We start from the raw sequence: 21,274 nt of genomic DNA on the forward strand, positions 1-21,274 counted from the left end.
AGTTATTGTGCGAAAACCAAGAATAATGCTTATTTGGCCCCTAATTCCTAAACTGTTGGAACCAAAACTCCCAAAATCAATCCCAACCTTCCTTTTGTGGTCATAAACCTTGTGTCAAAATTTCATAGATTTCTATTCACTTAAACTAAAGTTATAGTGCGAAAACCAAGAAAATGCTTATTTGGGCCCCTAATTCCTAAAATGTTGGGACCAAAACTCCCAAAATCAATCCCAACCTTCCTTTTGTGGTCATAAACCTTGTGTCAAGATTTCTATTCACTTTTACTAAAGTTGGAGTGTGAAAACTAAAAGTATTCGGACGACAACGACGACGCCAACGTGATAGCAATATACGACGAAAAATTTAAATTTTTGCTGTCGTATAAACATCTACTTCAGGTATACATATATGATAGTGTATATGATATGGCTTTTTCAATATCACACACCGTATAAACCCTCAAGCAGTCTCCATCTGATGAGCTTTTTTCAACTGATTTTTATATACTTTGTTCGTATGTTGCAGTTTCACCATTGTCCCCGACCCCCAGGTAAAGCGAGGGGTAAAGATCCCGCTAACATGTTTAACCACGCCACACTGATTCTGTATTGTGGTGCCTTTCCCCATGTCAGTGGTTGTCATGTTGCACCCATTTCATTTTTTTGTACATAAATTAGGCCATCAGTTTTCTGGTGTTAATTGTTTTACATTTGTCATTTCGGGGCCTTTTACAGCCGACTGTGTGGTATTGGCTTTGCTCATTGTTGAAGGCCATATAGTAACCTAGTGTTAAAAGATTCCAGAGTCATTTGGTCTCATTGGCAATTATACATCTTTTTTTAAAATATAGAAGGTATGAATGATTTAGGTCCTTCACTTCTGAATCTATTCCAAAGTCACAGGCAATGTCTAAAATACAAGTAGGCATTTTCTTCAATGAATGTATAAATTTAGTCTGTATTGTTTTATAGATTGTGAATGTGTGAAATTATTGGTGATGTTTTGTTTTCCATATAGCAGAAACCGTGCATTCCAAGGTCATGTGGTCTGTAATAGAAAACAAGACTTATTTAGATGTCTTCTGAACATCTATTGGATATATTTTCAACTCCAGCAGATTCCTACTGGAAATTTATAGCTACTGACAAAGTGTACATAACATCATAGTAATTGCAACACAGCTATCACATAGTAGTTAAATTAAACCAAGGCAAAGAAATACTATAATCCTGAACTCACTTTTATTAATTTGTACTAAAATCCACAGTAAAGCATTTGAAGAATTTTACATTGTTCACAATTTTTTTAAATACCCAATTCATTTTTCCTCATTATAAACCAACTTTCACATTTTCTTTTTTAAAATGAAATTTACACATTTTAAATTCCATTCAATTTTTTTACCCAATTCTTCATAAATCACCGGTTAAAAAAATGTCCAGTTAAATTTCATTTTATACTTTTTGTTCAGTTATGGACACTAAAAAATTAACAAATATATGTACAAAATACTCCTTCACAAACTCCACTGTGACAACATGATTTAATTAAGCTGCCTGTAAGTAGGTCTGGAAAGGACATACACAGCACCTCCCTTTGTAAAATCAATCTCAACATGTATATTCAGGTCATAAAAGTTTCGATCTAAAGTATAAATGTGTTACAAAGTATGTTATGTGTGCCCTTTCCAATGCAAATCATATACAATAACTCAATGAAGGCGATTAATTATAAAATGAATGACAATAAAAATGAGCTTGTATGAATATCGAGTTATTGTACATAAATGCAACACTTCTCCTCTGAAAGGAGACATCTCCTCATAACCACCTCAACTTAAACAGGAAGACAATGCATAGTTTTCCATAGGCAGATCCATATATTAACTTGTAAAGTGCACTTTATTTCTTAACAAAATATCATGGATCAAATTTCCTCTTAACCTTCACAACTGAACTGTAATGTTTAAAGACAATACAAAAATAAAATATAGGCAAAACTACATTGTATTTAATATATTCATTAAAAACTCTTTTTGATACTTTTATCATCCAAACAACTATTGCTTCAAGAAAAAACAAAGCAATTAACAAAATGTATAATCTTTTAGATGATACTAAAAATGCAAAATGCTGAACACAATAACAAAGAGTGATAAAATAACAAAAACATGCTTTTCTGTACTTGGTACAGGCAAGCCCAAACATTTTGCACTTCAGCATCAAAGTTCCATAAATAGTTTCTTTTGAAATGTAGATATCTACAGTTCACTTAAATAGGCCTTTCTCTAATGTAAACAACTTTTTCAAATGCTGATAATTATAGAACTCTCTAATACTATAAACTTGTCCCTTCTGCTCTGAAGGGACCGACCCTAAGCTGCCACATATATAAATAAACCCTGGAACCTCTTTTTACTTCCACCTGAAATAATCATGGACGGCTTCCACAAAGTTCCTTCACTCGGAACACCTCTAAACACTTGACAACTCTTTAAAAATCTTAATGACACCATAACAAATTTAACACTGGCTTCTATTATACAACTAAAATAAAAATCTGGTGCCATTGTTAAAATTCCAACCAATTTCCACATGTTGAAATACATGATTTTTGTACAACAGTATCTTTAACCTCTTGTGATTTTTTGCTAATTTTCATACATAATTAATGTCATCACATATGAAATGTTCTGATCTCCCTCCTTCCACTAAAACTTTATGTATAAAAAAAAAAAACACATTGCACAAACTTTGTACATGTACAGTGTATGCAAATTTTAAAGTCCTGCATATCATCTGTGTATTGACAGAAATCAACATCTCCACTAATTATAACATAGAATATCCAGCAAAATCAATGGGAACAGCAATGCAAGATGATTAATATGGAATGATGTTTCCTTCTCGGAACCTTCTCTCTACACAACTTTGGAGTTACACAATATAAAATAATTATTTACAATATGAGAACTACACAACACATCAGCTGATTTGTCAAGGTTATATAAAAAAAAAGAATATCGCTACATTGAACACATTTTTCATGTGTTCACACTAGCACATATCAAATTTAACAAGCTTCACACAATTTTGCTCCCAAAAAACTGTCGATTTCACTCAACTCTCTAAATTTCTTCATTTTGAACTTAATATTCTGTTACATCTAGCTTAATGTTGAATAGTGATCATACTTATTATAATGCAAATACTCAAATCTCAATCCTTGAGAAAAAACAACAAAATCAAATCTACTTGAAGATTGTTAAAATTAAATTAAGAGACCCATCCACAATACACCTGGGTCTATGCCACTACCAAATATAACATTTACAAAATTGTTCCCCAAGTCTGTTTTCATTTATTGAACTTGGGGTCTGTAGGAGGAATTGTCAAACAACGCAACACCTCCACATCAGTGTTACAATTCCTATTGGTCACATTCACGAGCAAAGTGGCCGTACTCGTTACATCTGTAGCACTTGACATCGGCATTCCTGTCACCACCACCACCTCCACCGGAGCAGTTTCTGGCAAAGTGACCCATTTCTCCACACCTGAAATATAAATTGTTTATTGATCATCTAAATTATAAACAGGTACTGTGCAAATTAAGCTTTTTGAAAGAAAAATAGTCCAATACAATATTCAATGTTTTATCAAAAGAATTTTCTGTTTTAATATATTCAAGTAAAAAAATAATATCTTTTTTTTAGACAAAATAATTCTTGTAATATGCCAATTTATTTTTAAATGACTATACAGTTTAAAGAATAGTTGAATTACTTCTATGATTATCCATATGATACTTACTTGTAGCATTCTACATTGTCAAAGCCACCATCTCGACCGCCTCCGCCACCTCCTCGTCTACCACCACCACCACTACTACTATCACAATCCCTCGACAAGTGACCACTTTTGCCACAGTTGTAGCATTTACGGTCATCACTTCCTCGGTCTCCCCCACGGCTACTACGCTCTTCTGGGCAATCTCTAGCCATGTGACCTGATTTTCCACAGTTGTAGCAGCCATCGCCACCACCACCGCCTCCTCTCATCGACTCTGGGCAGTCTCTCTTCATGTGACCAGATTTGCCACAGTTATAACAGGCTCCTGGAAATAAATGAATTTGGGTACATTTTAAAACTTTCTGATTTGTTCAATCTAGAATGGTGCTTCATTTGGTGTTCAATCAGAACTTCTCTTGTCCAGAACAGCCAAAAATCGGGAAGCTTTTTTCGTAGTTGAAGGAATAATACTTCTTAAATTTCATACGCATGGCCAGAATGTGTAAAACATACATTTTGTGTATTATATAAAACCAGTTGGAGAGATGAATCCTTTACTACTTTACACACCTTATAGCATGCTTAAATAAGGCACAATAAAGTAGAATTCTTTGATCTGATAAAATTAACTAGTTAAAAAGTACAATTTCAAGGATAACTGTTAGAATCAACATTTGGAAAACCAATTGCTAAAGCATTTTATGCACAAGTAAATAGGGATATTTCATGGATGTCAAACATGTGCAAGGGTTCAAACAAGTACTGGGACTACAGCTCTGGGGAATATTTAAAGACAATCCAGTTAATTAATTCTATGTTGAAGCAATGATCTTCTTTTTTTACACTGCTACCATATTAAAACAGGAATGTGTCCTCAGTACACGAATGCCCCACTCGCACTATCATTTTCCATGTTCAGTGGACCGTGAAATTGGGGTAAAAACTCTAATTTGGCATTAAAATTAGAAAGATCATATCATAGAAGACGTGTCAGTGATATTGTTGTCTTTTTTCAAAACTACCTCTACCGTTTTTTATTGGGAAAAATGCATATTTTTTATTGAAATTGGGAAATTTGTATATTTTATTCTGAACACATCTCCGATTTTTTGCTGACCTTTGCTGTCTTTTTGCACTGTTTTTTCATGTATATTTTGGTTGTCAGACATTTTCAACCTGAAAGATACTTTTCGGAGAGGGGAAAGAAACAGAAGCAATGATGGTACTTAATGCATTGAAAACTACACGTGTTACAAACACCATGATGATTCTGATCAGAAAACCGGATCTCAAAAATGCTTTCTAATATCAAAATAATAACATGAATACGATATTTACAAACATTACTACCAATGCCATCACTGTATTGGGAAAATATAAAACTTTTTGGGAGGAATTTTAAGCCATTTTTTTCAGTAATTGGGAATTTTCTCTAGGGGAAAAGGCCGAATTTCGGCTGTTATTTGAGGCAAACAATATCACTGCATGTGTACTAAGTTTGAAGTCGATTGGACTTAAACTTCATCAAAAACTACCTTGACCAAAAACTTTAACCTGAAGCGGGACAGACGGACGGACGAACGGACAGACCAGAAAACATAATGCCCCTCTACTATCGTAGGTGGGGCATAAAAAGATGAGCAATTGACCAGGGCTCCGAACAAGTAAAATTGGTTCGATCTTTCAAAAGTTATCAAAAAATTACAGGACATATAGAAGTTGTGTAAAATGTATGTATGTATGATGTTCATGTACATACACCAATACTCTAAGGTCTGGCTTTCCAAGTGTTGATTTTTCTTTCTAGCAAACATCCCTTTAAGACAGATTGCTATTATTTCCTGTAAATAATATTGATATTTTATCAAAGGATTCTACTTCATGGCACATATGAAAGATGAGTCTTGACACCACTTCTAGTTCATGTTTAAATGGGCTATTCAAAAGTTAATTTTGTTTTGTAAACATAACCATTTAATCATGAAGTCGAAGATGAACCCTTAATGTTGATTAGTGAAGATATTGATTGATAAGAAAATTCCATAGATGATACGACAAAAAAGAACACTGCTGATCATGATATTTTTCAAATATAAACAAGAATGTGTCCATAGTACACGGATGCCCCACTCCCCCACTATCATTTTCTATGTTCAGTGGACTGAAATTGGGGTCAAAACTTTAATTTGGAATTAAAATTAGAAAGATCATATCATAAGGAACATGTGTACTAAGTTTCAAGTTGATGTAACTTTAACTTCATCAAAAACTACCTTGACCAAAAACTTTAACCTGAACTTTGCACTATCATTTTCTATGTTCAGTGGACCATGAAATTGGGGTCAAAACTATAATTTGGCATTAAAATTAGAAAGATCATATCATAAGGAACATGTGTATTAAGTTTCAAGTTGATTGGACTTCAGCTTCATCAAAAACTACCTCAACAAAAAACTTTAACCGGACGGACGAACGGAGGCACAGACCAGAAAACATAATGCCCCTCTACTATCGTAGGTGGGGCATAAAAAAAAATCAACAATCAGAAGCATATAAAGCTAGACCTGGGCTAGGGTTTCTGCTAAAAAAAATCAACCCCTGGCATACCTGCAATAGATTAACCTTTCTACAATTAAGTAATATAATATAAAATGAAAACAAATATTTGATGAAAAAAATGTTAGTGAATTCAAGATGGAATATGAATTGAGACATGGATACAAATTTTGAGCTACACAGAACACCCACCTTCCTCTAGCTCCTCTGTGCATTCCTTGGCAATGTGCCCTACTTTATTGCATTTGTAACATCGATCACCTTCCATCTTGCATTCTCGAGCAAAATGCCCATAACGTTTGCACTTGTAGCATTGTGTCCCTAATAAACAATAAAAAATTTACCAAAAAAAAAAAAAAAAAAAAAATCAAATTTAATCTAAATTCCCTTCACCAAATAAATAAAAATAAAAATCTCTTTAAAAAAACGTAACTTATTTTTTGGGGATAATACCAACAAACTGAACAACTGCTTCAAAAGTCTTATTACACAAAATTTTTGAATAACTTGCATTCACTTTCTGTTGATTGGTCTGTAAACATTTCATGTACTGTACTTGACATTTTATTTAATATTTATCCTGTAACTGTCTGACAAAAATCTTACTCCATTGGATGGGAGCAAATAAATAACTGCATGCATTATACATGTGTATAAACCATTGCCAATATCAAAGAAATTCTGACTTTTGTACACTTACACTTTCCTATCTTAATTCACATTTTCGTCACCTTAACAGAAAATTCAAATGCCAAGTATTTTCTTAATTCACGGAGGAAAATCTAAGCATGCATACACGGAAACTTCCTGGTCAATAAAACCAGAAAAGGCTCCAGTTTCTTATAACCTACCTCCACCGCCGCCACCTCCAGCACGACCGCCTCCTCTTTCAGATCGGTAGCCACCACCACCTCGTCTGCCGCCGCCACCATCACCATCTGGACATTCCCTGGCAAAATGGCCTGGCTTACTACATTTATAACACTTATCACTCATTCTAACAAACCTGCAATATAAAGTGATTTTTTCTTTGAAAACTATGTTTACAGGTTCATTCGTTGAATGAAAATACATAAATACATTGAAAAAAAAAAAAAAAAAAGCTCAAGACAGTATGGTCACTCACAAGTTTATTGTGTAGATTGTCAGGAATAACTATACAATGTAGATTCATCATAACCTTTTGCAAATATGGCCTAATTTACCTCACAAATTTATCTAGTGGGCCCTTTAAAATCTTGCTGTTCAGAGTGAGCCAAGGCTCTGTGTTGAAGACTGCTTTGACCTTTGTTGATTTACTTTTGCTAATTGCAACTTGGAGGGAGAGTTGTCTCATTGGTTTCACATATTCTTGCATGTACATGTCTATTAACAAAATTAAAAGCTACCAAGGATCAACCCGTTATTATTACTGGACGACTGTTCCATTATATATATAACAAGAATGTGTCCATAGACTGCTGCGTATACAATAGTACACAGATACCCCACTAGCACCACCATTTTCTATGTTCAGTGGACCACAAGATTGGGATCAAAACTAATTTCGAATTGAAATTAGACAGATTACTTCATAGGGAACATGTGTACCAAGTTCAGGTCATTCATTAGGAGGCGGTACCCGGTACTTTTACCCTCCTATGCTATTGACAAGAACCGCCTAAATGTAGGAATTTTTATATAAGATATTCATGGAATAAATTGAAAAGTACCACCTAGAAACATGGAAAGTACCAGTCAACATAAAAGATAATGAAACCCCTGCAAGTTTCATATTGACTGGAATTCAACTTCATCAAAAACTACTTCAACCAAAAACTTTAACCTGAAGCAGGTCAGAAAAACCTAATAAATAGCTCAAATTAAAACAGAGACAGTTTTTTTTTACCATTAACATGACATATGTCCCAAATGATTGAAGTAATGTGCATACATTGTAAAATACACCAGAGTGAAAAGATAAAGATATCTAAATTGTAATTCTTTTGTCCAAAATGTTTTTATTAATTTACCGTTACTGTTAGATAATATGGATATAGCTATTACATATAACATGAGGTAACATAACTTGTAACCCCCCCCCCCAAAAAAAACAAATCTAAAAAGGGGGGTAAATCTCCAAATCATATTCAGAACAAGTTAAAACTTACAACTTTTCCTCAATCTAGTAACAATCCATTACACATGTAATAATCTGAGTGCCCTAAAAATGAACTGAAAGTCTGATGATGGTCCATGAAATCACAATTACTTTTTTTTTTAACATGACAATTTTTGCCACAACATATTGGGTCTTCATCATGGCAGTCTAAAATATCCCAAGTGATATTTTCGGAGATGTTTATTCTTCATCCTCATCAACAAAGTAAAAATTGTCCAGTAATCTATTCCCACAAATTTATTTTTATTAATACACCTTTTAGTGTCACAACGCACCACGCACATGGTTCGCACGTGGTTTGTTTGGTCGAGACTTCTCGGAATTTATCATACTCAATTGACGCATAAAAGTGTGTCAAATCATGTTCCGAGTGTACTCGAGACAAAATGCTGTTTCTAACATTGATGAAATTTGTTATTAAAAGTAAAATATAATGTGTGTTTTATGTCGTCCTACTTGAATCGAGAACTTTTTTGTTATAAAAATACGGCATGGCCAGTCTTGAGATAATCTAACACATGCTGCCCATTTATGTTTCCCAAACATAATTCTGCAATATTCTCCCCTAATTAGTGGAATATTATTTTGAAAAAAGGTATCAAGAGCAAATATTAAGTATTCAATGTATTAATTACTCACAAAAAACCCTATTCCTCCAACCTACACCGACTTCCTTCTCTCCTCACGTCGCTCAACGTCTTTAACAAGTCGCAAAATAATACTTTATGCACACGGCTCTATCAAACATTATGTCGGTGGGGTCGTATTTGGTGAAACACGAACTATTCTTCCGTTTGTCATAAATTTGTTCTTCACGGAAAACCTCTTTCAGTATCATTGTGGGGAATCATTTTGAATAGTGTCCTCAATCCTCAATCTTAGATAGATCAAGTTTCAAGGTCATATCAGTCTAATAATTTGGATATTGTAAAAAAAGGGGGGGCAATAAGGAGTCCGTTAACATGTTAATTAACAACACCTCCATTTTGGCAAAAACAGTTAACAACAAATTTTAAATGCTGATAACAGTTAACACCAACTTTAATCAACCTTTTTTTTTCCAAAATCAAAGCAAAAGCTATGAAAAGGGGGGAATGTACACCTTCATTGTGTTCAGAACCCCTGTAGAAAGTCGCAGAAATCATTAATGCCAAGTTCTTTAAAAGGAATCTTTGATAAAGAGTGATCAAGTTTCAGATAACAGCAAACTTGGGTAATCGTGCGATGTCACGGTGCATAACCATAACGGCCACTTCTGGCGGAAACGGATACTGCCAGTGATACTGCCACCAAAACCAACGGCGACTTTCGGCGTTTTTCCTATGATGGACTCGGACGACGATCCGAATAATGATGATTTAGACAAATCTGTTCCGTAAATGATACAATTGCTGTGTCCACGGAATCCTCGGATGTTTTTTTGTCATCTAGAAACCACTTATCCCAACGAAGATGTATTCCTTTTATATTTGATTAGCATTTTAAACTAGTGACTATGTGTTATGCAACTCTTTTTCCACCAAAATGATAATTATTTCCGCTTTAATTAGAACAGTATTAGCCATACTTACATGGTTTCGACGTAAATGGTTATGCACCGTGGATGTAGGAAAGTGACAGATGAACAGAGTGATTCAATAACCAATTGTAAAGCTTAAACATCTTTTAAATCCTGACTATGAGCTTTTGACAGAAGTTGGTGACTTTACATGTATAAAGCAATCTTTAGAATTTCGAAAATGAGGTCCATGTCCATCAAAGGTTACATGTCCATTATAACTATGTTTTTATGTTTATATTTGTAGTTCTTCACTTTCTGTATTATATATGTTTATATTTGTGTTTACTTGACCCTAGGAACAGTATAACTGATATAGAAAAAGCCTTTGGCCAATACTTACACTTCAGAAGCCTACTAAGTCTAGCAAATTTGGCTTCAATTTGAGAAAAAAAATCATTTTTCCCGATTTTCTACCAGGCCGCATTTTTCACAACTTCATTCAGTTTTTGAAAACTCTATTCAGGTTCTCCTGGTGTAACTTATCAAACATTCTATATCATCTTAATTGTTTTTATTTTGGGACTGACCAGGATTTTAGCTTGGTCAGAAGTGGTAATAAATTCCTATTAACGTGCACGTGGGGATTAATTATTAATTTGGAGATAGGAATAAACTTCTGTCAAAATCTTGTATTCTTTTTAATATTGATTTTGATTCCTTTATATGTTTTCAGAGTTTATTGTGACGTTCATTTTATAGGAACTAGTACACTTTTTTGTTCAGAAAAGACCTTTGAACTTTGGAGTCGGCTTCAACCCGCCTCCTGGTGCAGGATTTCTCGCTGTGTTGGATACTCATTTTATTTTGCCTTGTGCTGTTTTCTAATCTTTGGTCGGGTTGTTGTTTCTTTAACACATTCCCCATTTCCAATCTCAATTTTATCAAGGATCTGCTATAGTTAAAGATCTCCAAAGACAGCTATACATATATGTTGTTTGTGTCACGGAAGCACCGTAAAGAAAGAGATGGACAGAAAATTTAATGTGATATTAACGTGTTAATATTTAAAATTCATGTAAATGACAGTTAAGATCAGTTCACAGAGAAAAATTATGTCAAAAACATGGAACACTTTAAGTGTCAAGTAACAGATAACAGGGATCCTATTTTCAAAAGAACAGTTAATAACAGTGCAAATTTTAATAAAACAGATAGCAGACACTTGGTTGAAAACAGTTAACAGTAAAATTTTATATCAAATTACAGTTAACAACACCTTGAAAAAAGGCCAAAAACTGGTTAACATAAAAAGGTATTGCCCTCTAAAAATCCTCTTGGAATTTTTAGTCCTACTGTAGCAATATATACTTATAGGCCAGTCTGTTAAGATCATACCAGTTTAAGTTTAATTGTTTATATATTTCAAAATACCCGGTGACGAATTAAAAATTTGTACCAAAGCATGTCGCCGAGCAGGGAGCGACGTAAAAAATATTGGCGTTTTTTAATGGCAGTGGCAATTTTGCCGGAACCCGGCACGTGCAAAATAGATTTTTAAAGTATGCCGCATTTTGACGGCTCTGGTAAAAATATCAAATTTCAAGCCGGAAAAATGGCTGCTTACATAGGCGGACATCCAGCGGTGACGCTCCCCCTTTTCGTGGGAAAAAGTTAGTTGATAACCATATAGGGAATTACTGAAGCATGACCGGAGCGGCCCTCTTTATGAAAAGTTATGGATACCCCACTGATTTCTATAGAAATAGATATTTTACCGGCAACAGCAATAACAGTGATTTTTTTATTTTGCGGCCGGTTCTTTGTAAAGAGTGAAATTCAGTAAAATATTTACTTTTTAAAAGTAAGTATAAAAATGTACACGGCTGTCAACATAAATTGAAAAATCAAATAATTACTGATTTATCACCTTGACCAGTAGTTTTTAACTTTTATTTATTCATTACATACAGTTAAAAAATGGACGCTCAATATTTTTTTCTTTTTATAAATTCTTATTTATACACTTTGTCTCATAAATGTTTTTTTAAACGATTATAGGTATCTCAAATATTGATAGTTGTTTTCTATCTAATGTATATTTTATATCAGTATCAGTAATTAAGTTTGATATTTTTTGATTGACAGTACACATTTTCAAATTACATTTCAAAAACAAATATTAAATTTCACTCTTTACAAAGAACCGGCAAAACAACAAATTCTGACTACATTGCTGGTGTTGGTAAATTAGCCTTTTCTATAGAAATAGGCTATTTTGCCGGCTTGAATAAACATATTCGAAAAAGCCACTGCCTGTTTTTACAGTCTTCTTTAGCTTACTGACACAGTCGATTATGACATACAGAATAGAAACTTGTGTTTTTTAAATGCTTCTTACGACAATGCTCCTATCGGATAACAGATAGCAAAAACAGTACTTGAGGAAGTCAGTGGCTAATTTGATCTGCCGTTTACGTGCAAATTGTTTGTGTATAAGGACTTTAGAATACAAAAAACGTCCAGGCAATACTCAGGCAGGACATATGTTTTAAACTTGCAAATAGAGTAAATATACAAATATGTTCGTCCTTAAGAGCGTATTTATATGGCACTGGCTATACGGTCACATGGAAATGTAACAATAATATAAAAAATATTATTACATTGGAGATTAATTGCCGGAATGCAGGGTTCGGTATGGTACCGAATAATTATTAATGCACTGTAATGTACGATGGGACTAAATCAGTATTATAAATATGTATTAAAATGAAACTTGAAAACTTATTTGATATTTACAATATTGCATACAGTTTATTTTTATTTGCATTGAAAGTTTCTACTAATGTTTTTTTTTTTTGGAGCATGTTTTAGTCAGACGCATTTTCAAACCCATCCAAATCAGTGATGCGGTAATATGCACGTCTGTATTGCAGACTTACTGCGATTTTTTTAATGAGTTAAACATTTCAATTGATACTTTATAATGTGTCTTTCTATGTTGTGATGTTATACTATTGACTTGTTTCAGAAAAGGGAGAAGCTTTGTACCACTATTTAAAACGCTGAAATTGTGTTGCATGCACCTGTTCTAAGTCAGGAATCTGATGTTCAGTGGTTGTCGTCTATTTATGTGGTTCATAAGTGTTTCTCGTTTTTAGTTTTTATATAGATTAGATCGTTGGTTTTCCCCGGCGTTTGAATGGTTTTACACTAGTAATTTTTGGGGCCCTTTATAGCTTGCTGATCGGTGTGAGCCAAAGCTCCGTGTTGAACACAGGCACTCTTCTCAGAAAAAAACCCAATATATAACTCACTCATCCTCTTCGTGCCTGTCAGCACATAAGGCTTCAACCAGTTCTCGCCATATTTGTCTGTCTTTTGCCTTCTTCTCAATCTCCTTTCAGGTTTTCCCATGCAAGGTCTTTCATCTCTGATTGTACCATTATGCGCCAGGTCTCTTTTGACCTCCCTCTTTTGCGTCTACCATTAGGTGTCCATCGCAAAGAAATCTTGGTGATATCCTCATTTCCTTTCCTCAATACATGGCCAATCCAACGCCATCTCTTTCTTTTAATATCTGTCGCAATACAGCACGGATTGGTTTTATGGTACAGGTCTTTGTTAGAAATAGTATTGGTTTTCCCGTTTGAATGGTTTAACACTAGTAGTAAAATTTTTGGCCCTTTAAAGCTTGCTGATCGGTGTGAACCAAAGCTCCGTGTTGAACACAAGCACTCGTCTCAGAAAAAAAAAATCCTATATATATTTAGGTATATAGGGGAAAAAAATTTGAGAAAAGTGCCTGTGGTGTTAAAAGCCGTACCTTGACCTATAGTGGTTTACTTTTTTCCTTGTATTTTTTTTTATTTATGTTTAGTATTTTTAAAATTCTTAATAGACTTTGTATGCTGCTTCATCAGATGATTTGGACGAGTCCAGTATTTTCGTGTTTTACTGTTTTGCCCGGCGATAGTATTGTTTATGATTTTTAAGATATCTATGTCTGATTCCCAACAAAGGCCTCGGTAGTCGATGTCGAGTAATGTAAGAAGTTCAACTATTGTTTCTATATAGCCTGTCAACACTGCGGTTGTGAGTTCGAACCCCGCAAACGTTCGACAGCAATCTCTAAAATTTACTATGATTTCAGTTTTCCTACCGGCGAAGGACGGTGTTTCTCTCCGTTCAGTCCGGCACAAAATCTAGTGGGTAAAGGTAAACATGGTTTATTAATCATAGAAGTCGAAATTTATTTTGAACCAGTTTTCAGTAACTTGCTACTGCTAGCTATAATGTTTAGGTATATGTTTTGTATCTTTTTTATGGCCTTTTTCTTCTTCTGTTAGTATGTTTAGTGTGCTTATCTGGGGAATTAAGTCTTTTCAAACTGGCTTTTCTGTTGTGATGTTACACCACTGTCCCAGGCTTTGTGAGGTTTGAGCTCGTATTCTTATAGTGCCTGTCCTAATCCAGGAGCATGGCTATACGGTGTATGGTTGTCGTTTGTTGCTGTGATGCACATTGCATGGTTTTTGGTTTATTGAATTAAGCATATAAATTATGCCATTGGGTTTCTCTTTTGAAATGCTCATTTTGTCATGCCTGCTTGTGCCGTTAACATTTGAATCTATACGACATCTCGTTTATATTTTTATAAAGACACATTAAACATATTTACCTTTTGACTTACCTTTCTTGTAATGGTATACATAGTAGTCTGTTGTTATTTATGTATTATTGTCATTTTGTTTATTTTCTTTGGTTACATCTTCTGACATCAGACTCGGATTTCTCTTGAACTGAATTTTAATGTGCGTATTGTTATGCGTTTACTTTACTACATTGGTTAGAGGTATAGGGGGAGGGTTGAGATCTCACAAACATGTTTAACCCCGCCGCATTTTTGCGCCTGTCCCAAGTCAGGAGCCTCTGGCCTTTGTTAGTCTTGTATTATTTTAATTTTAGTTTCTTGTGTACAATTTGGAAATTAGTATGGCGTTCATTATCACTGGACTAGTATATATTTGTTTAGGGGCCAGCTGAAGGACGCCTCCGGGTGCGGGAATTTCTCGCTACATTGAAGACCTGTTGGTGACCCTCTGCTGTTGTTTTTTATTTGGGCGGGTTGTTGTCTCTTTGACACATTCCCCATTTCCATTCTCAATTTTATAGTTTATCATAAGCTATTTGTATATATTTGCACATCATGGTTATTTTTATTTTCTGGCAACGTTGTTCAGCCTTAGTAGCTAAGATATTGCTATTGTTTTCTTGAACATTGTAAACCAAACGTGGCGATCGTAATATCCAATCACTTTTCCACCAGACTCATTCTTTTTTTACCTAAGGGTTTAAGGAATCAATTCAGTGTCAGGTCCAAAGGGGGGTCAGGGCTGTAACCCCCTGCTGTGGTAATGTGTTTTGGAAGAATCAATGAGTGCCTATACGTTTTTTTGTGTGTCCGAGAGGGGGACTGGGATTGAGGATGGGTGGGTAAAAACAACTTTAAGAGAGTTTGTATGAACCATTATAAGGTAAGCCATTCTAATCCACTTTTGTATTATTGGATTGTAGTTGAATTATAATGTGATTCCATTTTATTGAATTTTAAATGACAGTGAATAAAAGATCATAAAAAAGAGATGCAATATATATACCTAGATGGTCCAAGACCACAATTATTTCGTAAAGCATTTCTTTTAGACAATAAATGCAAATTTAAAAAATCCCACCTGCGCTTTCTCAATAAATTTTTTACAGTGTGTTGTACTACTTTTGGGACAAATTATATCAAAATTATAGAAAACTTCATCGGTTCTCACTCAAAATATGGACAATTTTATGTTAAGGGGGTCTTGAAATCTTTTGACAGCTTCCGAAGTGCTAATTTAAACCTTTTTCAACTGGACCAAATCACAACTTTACTTAAAAATTCATTACCCAAATTTTTTGATGGTGTCATTTCATTCCTTGACTAACTATTTGACACGGGTGTCACTCGGTTTAACGAGAGAAATAATCGTTAAGGAATGTCTAACGGTGGTCAAGTATTGCGAGACGATCGTGAAGGCTCTGGTACCGGATCGTGAAAGACATTTAATGTAAATTCTAGTTCAGAATCTGTGAAAAAATCGCTTAATTTTCAAAACGAACAAAAAAAAATATGTCTGTCAAAATGGTTCAACTTCCTTAACATTACTGTGCAATAAGATAAACAAAAAATGCAGTACTTTATGAAAAAACACAAAAGGCGCAATGCATGTCTATTGAATTAATTAAAAAAAAAAACACGCTATTTGTACCTATAATGCTCATATTTCAATATATCATGATATATTTGAAACTTAATCTTTGGTGTATCTGATAGTACAGTAAAATAAAGGTATGCTCTTCCCTTAAAATCGTTAATTTGTTTATGAAAACCTTCAATTTTGTTGAATTTTCATCAAACTTGATCGTGAAAGATCAGGCAACGCATTATTTTGATCGTGAAAGATAATGCGTGACCAGACTTTATACTAGTAATCCGAAATCAATATTTCTTTTACCATTTGATATACCTGCAACTTGTTAAAGCCTGTAACTATTTTGATAAGATTGAACATTAAATCTATCATTTTTTTAATTCAAAACTTAACCTCGAAAGTTAAAAAAAATCAACTAATCTGCCTAGTACAATTCAGGCAGACCGCCACTATTTACTCAATAATATGGGTATGTCACGTTTAAACTAAAATGTTAACCATCAACCGAAAACTTAATAGAAAAAAAGCATCTTTCATAAACAATTTGAGAATGAACGATAAGCGATATTTTGTGCAACAGTACTTTCTTAAGTTCTATGCATCTTTATATACAACGTAGCAGATGTGGATTGATTTCCAATGAGATAACTATATACTACAGACTAAATAATACCAGAGCGCAAATGCTGAAATGTCTCGTCTGCTTTACTTATGATAGTATATTTGTTGAACGTCAATATTAAGGGTTTTACTGGAAGTGTCAAATACGCTTACGATTGTCAATGGTTCATAAAAAGAGGTCAAGGTAAGATGAACCTGTCATACAGATCTCTACAAACATCCCGTACACCAAATATAGGTGCTCCGATCCTTACAGTACCGTAGAAAATGATAAATGTAAAAGTCATGTTCGGCCTATTAACTTATCTAATGCTCTCATTTCCAAAATTACTTGGCAAATATATATTTCGGGAATCTTATAGGAAACAGGAGTGTTGTATTTGTTGTATTTGTATACAGACATGGGGCATTTGACTTTGTATACAGACATGGGGCATTTGACTTCTTATGCAAATGTGATATTTTCCGAAGTTATCAAATTTTCTGTGATGCTCGTATACTTCCGTCGGGGGACACACCAATGATATCACGACTTCCATTTTTCACAATTCTTATACCTTTTTCGTAGTAATCTTAATTTGGAAAATATGATGGCAAAACTTTTATTTCATGTTCAGTTCCATGTTTTATTGCTTTTTCTGTATATCATTTGGTTCGGGTTGTCTTTACTGACCTATTGCTTCCTAAAAAAGGCTTATTTTTTTTTAATCCATCAAGGCCAAGTGCTTGGTGTGTTTTGTTTCCTGACACTTTAAATGAGCCTCTGATTTCTTCCCATTTCTTTGTTCTTTGTTTTATAAAGTGTGTAAGGGTCTCTTCGTCTTCACTTAAAATGTATTTCAACAAATTGTAATCTTTGAAAGCGAAAAACGATGGTGATGCAGACAAATCAACTTAATGTCCATGCTATATTCGTTAGATTCATTAAACTGTGAAATAGCATTTAGGATACAATTGTGTGCTTTAAGTGTATCTGAAATTACAACCTTTGCCCTGTATATATTTGTTTTTATCACACCAATAACGTAGGAGTAGTTTTTGCTAATTTCCTTTTGATCTTTCAATATAAATTTATCGAGTGTGTAAGTTTGTTTGCTAATTAGTTTGGCTTAGAACTGAGTCGTCGAAATGTTTTTATACGATCATATAAATCCATTATCTGTTTATACATGGTTTGAAATTCTTTTTCTGAAAATATTTACATGGTTTGAAATTCTTTTTCTGAAAATATTAATACTTTCTAATGCTTAAATTTATTGAGGATCTTAGCCAATCTAGTTTTTATCAATGCCAATAACAAATATTAATTATAATATAATTGTAGAATAATTTAAACGTCTGCGTAGCATCAGATCTTTCACGATCTTCAAAAAGCGGTACGTGATCTTTCACGATAAAAAAAAATCAATTTTGTGTAAATATTTCTTTTTTTTACCAAGTTTCAGATTATGTTTATACAAAATAACTATGAGAACTATATATTTCATTCAAATGGAATGTCCTTAATCGGATAAAAGTAGTTTATTTTATTCGAATTTGTTAAAAAGATATGTTTGTTTACATTTTTTATGTCATTGAAATGTCGAGAAGCAATCTGCCTTTTGTTGTTTTGTAAAAACTATGTACTTTTAAAACTGGATTTTCTCAGATACTGATCATAATGTTGAACCATTTTGACAGACAGTTTTATTTTGTTGTAAATTTGTCTGTGTAATTAATTAAATTAGATTATTTATTGACCTTTCATATGTCTTCTCGATTAAATGTCTTTCACGATCCGTTACCAGAGCTTTCACGATCGTCTCGCAATACTTGACCACCGTTAGATATTCTTTCACGATCATTTCTCTCGTTAAACCGAATGACACCCGTGTTTGAGGCATAAAACATGGAGAAATACATTAGGAAGTGGTATAAAAAAAAATGGCAAGTAACACACTGTCCACACTAGGGACTTCATTCGTGGACAACGAAAAACGACAATTGAGGTCTCAGACCAGATGAGACAGCAACAGAAACTACAAAAAAAACCTAAAAGTTGTCTTTGAAGTTGGTTATCGCCTTTTTGAAGTGTAGAAATGTGTTTTAGCTACGACTTGTATATTGACAATTAAATATTTTCTGGTCATTTTTATGGATGTGTGTGAAAGCAGGATGTAACTCTCTTTAAGATATAACCGAAACATCACCATAGACTCTAAATATATACCAGAGAAAGATATATATGTAATTCCTGTGTTATTCTTTGGTAAAATTAGTGGATACTCAAATAAAATTCGGTAACATGTGTAATATAAAACATTTAAGTTCTTTTTTATGAAATAAGCCAAACGTTTAATAACTAATTTTTGAAACTGCTAAAAACTCAAATCTCCACACTTAGTAGAGTTCTGCATGGGAGTGGTTAAGACTATGTTAACCTGTAGAAATCTATTTTTTGACATTGACATAGACCCCACATTTCTTTACTCATACATCTTCATAAGAGTGATGGTAAGAGGGACATTGTCAAATTATTTACATAATATAGGTGTCTGACACAAAATAAATGTTGTCAAAGATCTTACAAATCTATTGCGCAATACTGTGCAATTGAAGACTTCTTCTTGAAACTTTTCAAAAATTCGAAATTTGAAAAATTAACCCCCCTCCAACATTTTGAAACCCCCTTGGAGCAATAACCCCAAAACTCAATCCCAGCATTTCCTTGTAAGTATGGAACCTTGTAGTACAATTTTAGAGAGATCCATACACTTAAACACATATTATTGTCTGGACACTAGAAAATGCTTGTTTTTGGCCCCTCATTCCTAAATGTTTTCAGCAATTAACCCAATACTCAATCCTAGCCTTCCCTTTGTGATATGGAACCTTGTGGTACAATGTCAGAGAGATCTATACACTTACACACAAGTAATTGCCTGGAAATTAGAAAAATGCTTGTTTTTTTCCCCTTTTTGGTCCTTAATTCATACACTGTTGGCCCCATAACCCCTAAAATGAATCCAAACCTTGTAATTGTGGTATTAAACATGGTGGAACAATTCAGAGCAATCAAAATACTAATTCACAAGTTACCCTGAAACCTAGAAAAATGCTTGTTTTGGGCCCCTAATTCCTAAACGGTTGGGACCGTCATCCCCAAAACCTTCCTTTTGTGGGATTGAACCTTGTAAAAAAATTTAATAGAGATCCAGCCACTTAAACTTAAGTTATTGTCAGGAAACAAATATGTTTCGGACGAGTTGACCACCACATCATACCATTATAGTAATACGATCCCAAAATTTAGGTCACTTTTGAGTTATTTCCTTCAAATATGCAAGCCTTCGTGATGCCTGTATCCCTTCACTATCAAAGTTCATCAACCTACCATATGGTGGTTATTATGCAGGATAAACTTTCCCACCCTTTGCTCAACATGTTAAGGAAGTGAGGATGCCCCTTTTAATACACAAATGATGTTCTATTAAACCAAAACTTTTGACAGAAATGCAACAAACTTGAAAGTGGTCTATTTATGATAAATCAACTACCTGCAGCAGAAATATCAAACAGTTTATTATTAAAAATAATATATATACGTATATACAAACAATTAAAACATCTTAACAATAAAAACATTTTTCTAAGAAACTAACAAAATAATCACAACAATTTTATACATTATTGCACAGCCTAATGTTACAAAACAAAGCAAAATAATTTGCTTTTCTTTATTAACGTATATAAAACACTATATGTACAAATATATATAAGGGAAACAGAACATGTGTACAAATGACAACCTGCTCATCTTGCATTATCAAATTTCCAGTGAACAATGAAATCTTTGTCGAAATCCTCATATGGCTTATAACAGTAAGTGAACAAGTATACTTTACAGTTTCAAGTAGGTGTGACCTCAAACTTTCATAAATGATGCAGAATAGACAGACAAACTGACAGATACACATAAACCCTTAATGTTCCTCTCTTATTGAATGCTGGTTTAAAAAATATATGAACATCTTAAAATGATTTAAGATATCATCTATGTAGTCTAGATTCTAAACATAGATTATAGAACATATGAACATGACAATTTATTAAAACCAACTCTTTTAGGTTTTATCAATAATCATGTATCTTTAATGTTAAACCAGATGCTCCGCAGGGCGCAGCTTTATACAACGGCTGTGTTCGAACCCTGAACAGTTGGGGGAAGTATGGACACAAAATTCAAGCTTGATACAGATCTGAATTTTGATTGTGATTAAATAGTTGACACAACATAGGTTTCTGACACAGAATGAATGTGGTCTAAGAACTTAAACTTAAAAACTTAAAATTTTTAAATTTGACATTTACTTATGGTCCAATATCCAAAATCTAAATACATGGTTAGATTCAAAG

At 33.7% G+C, this 21,274-nt stretch overlaps 1 protein-coding gene across 3 annotated transcripts; it reads right to left on the reverse strand.

Moving 5' to 3' along the window:
- Positions 1–1,230: 1,230 nt before the first annotated feature.
- LOC143074233 (uncharacterized) lies at positions 1,231–9,298 on the reverse strand. Of its 3 annotated transcripts, none has more exons than XM_076249785.1 (5): positions 9,149–9,298; positions 7,200–7,354; positions 6,541–6,669; positions 3,814–4,117; positions 1,231–3,557 (listed from the first exon to the last, which is right to left on the reverse strand). In XM_076249785.1, the coding sequence occupies exons 2-5, from the start codon at positions 7,342–7,344 to the stop codon at positions 3,431–3,433; spliced, it is 705 nt and encodes a 234-aa protein (XP_076105900.1). In that variant the 5' UTR covers positions 7,345–7,354; positions 9,149–9,298; the 3' UTR covers positions 1,231–3,430. The 3 variants fall into 3 exon arrangements, with proteins under 3 accessions (XP_076105900.1, XP_076105906.1, XP_076105912.1); XM_076249791.1 differs by lacking the exon at positions 9,149–9,298 and adding an exon at positions 8,499–8,724; XM_076249797.1 differs by lacking the exon at positions 6,541–6,669.
- Positions 9,299–21,274: the final 11,976 nt, after the last annotated feature.

The sequence above is a fragment of the Mytilus galloprovincialis genome, chromosome 1 (assembly GCF_965363235.1).
Source record: "Mytilus galloprovincialis chromosome 1, xbMytGall1.hap1.1, whole genome shotgun sequence".
NCBI lineage: Eukaryota > Metazoa > Mollusca > Bivalvia > Mytilida > Mytilidae > Mytilus > Mytilus galloprovincialis.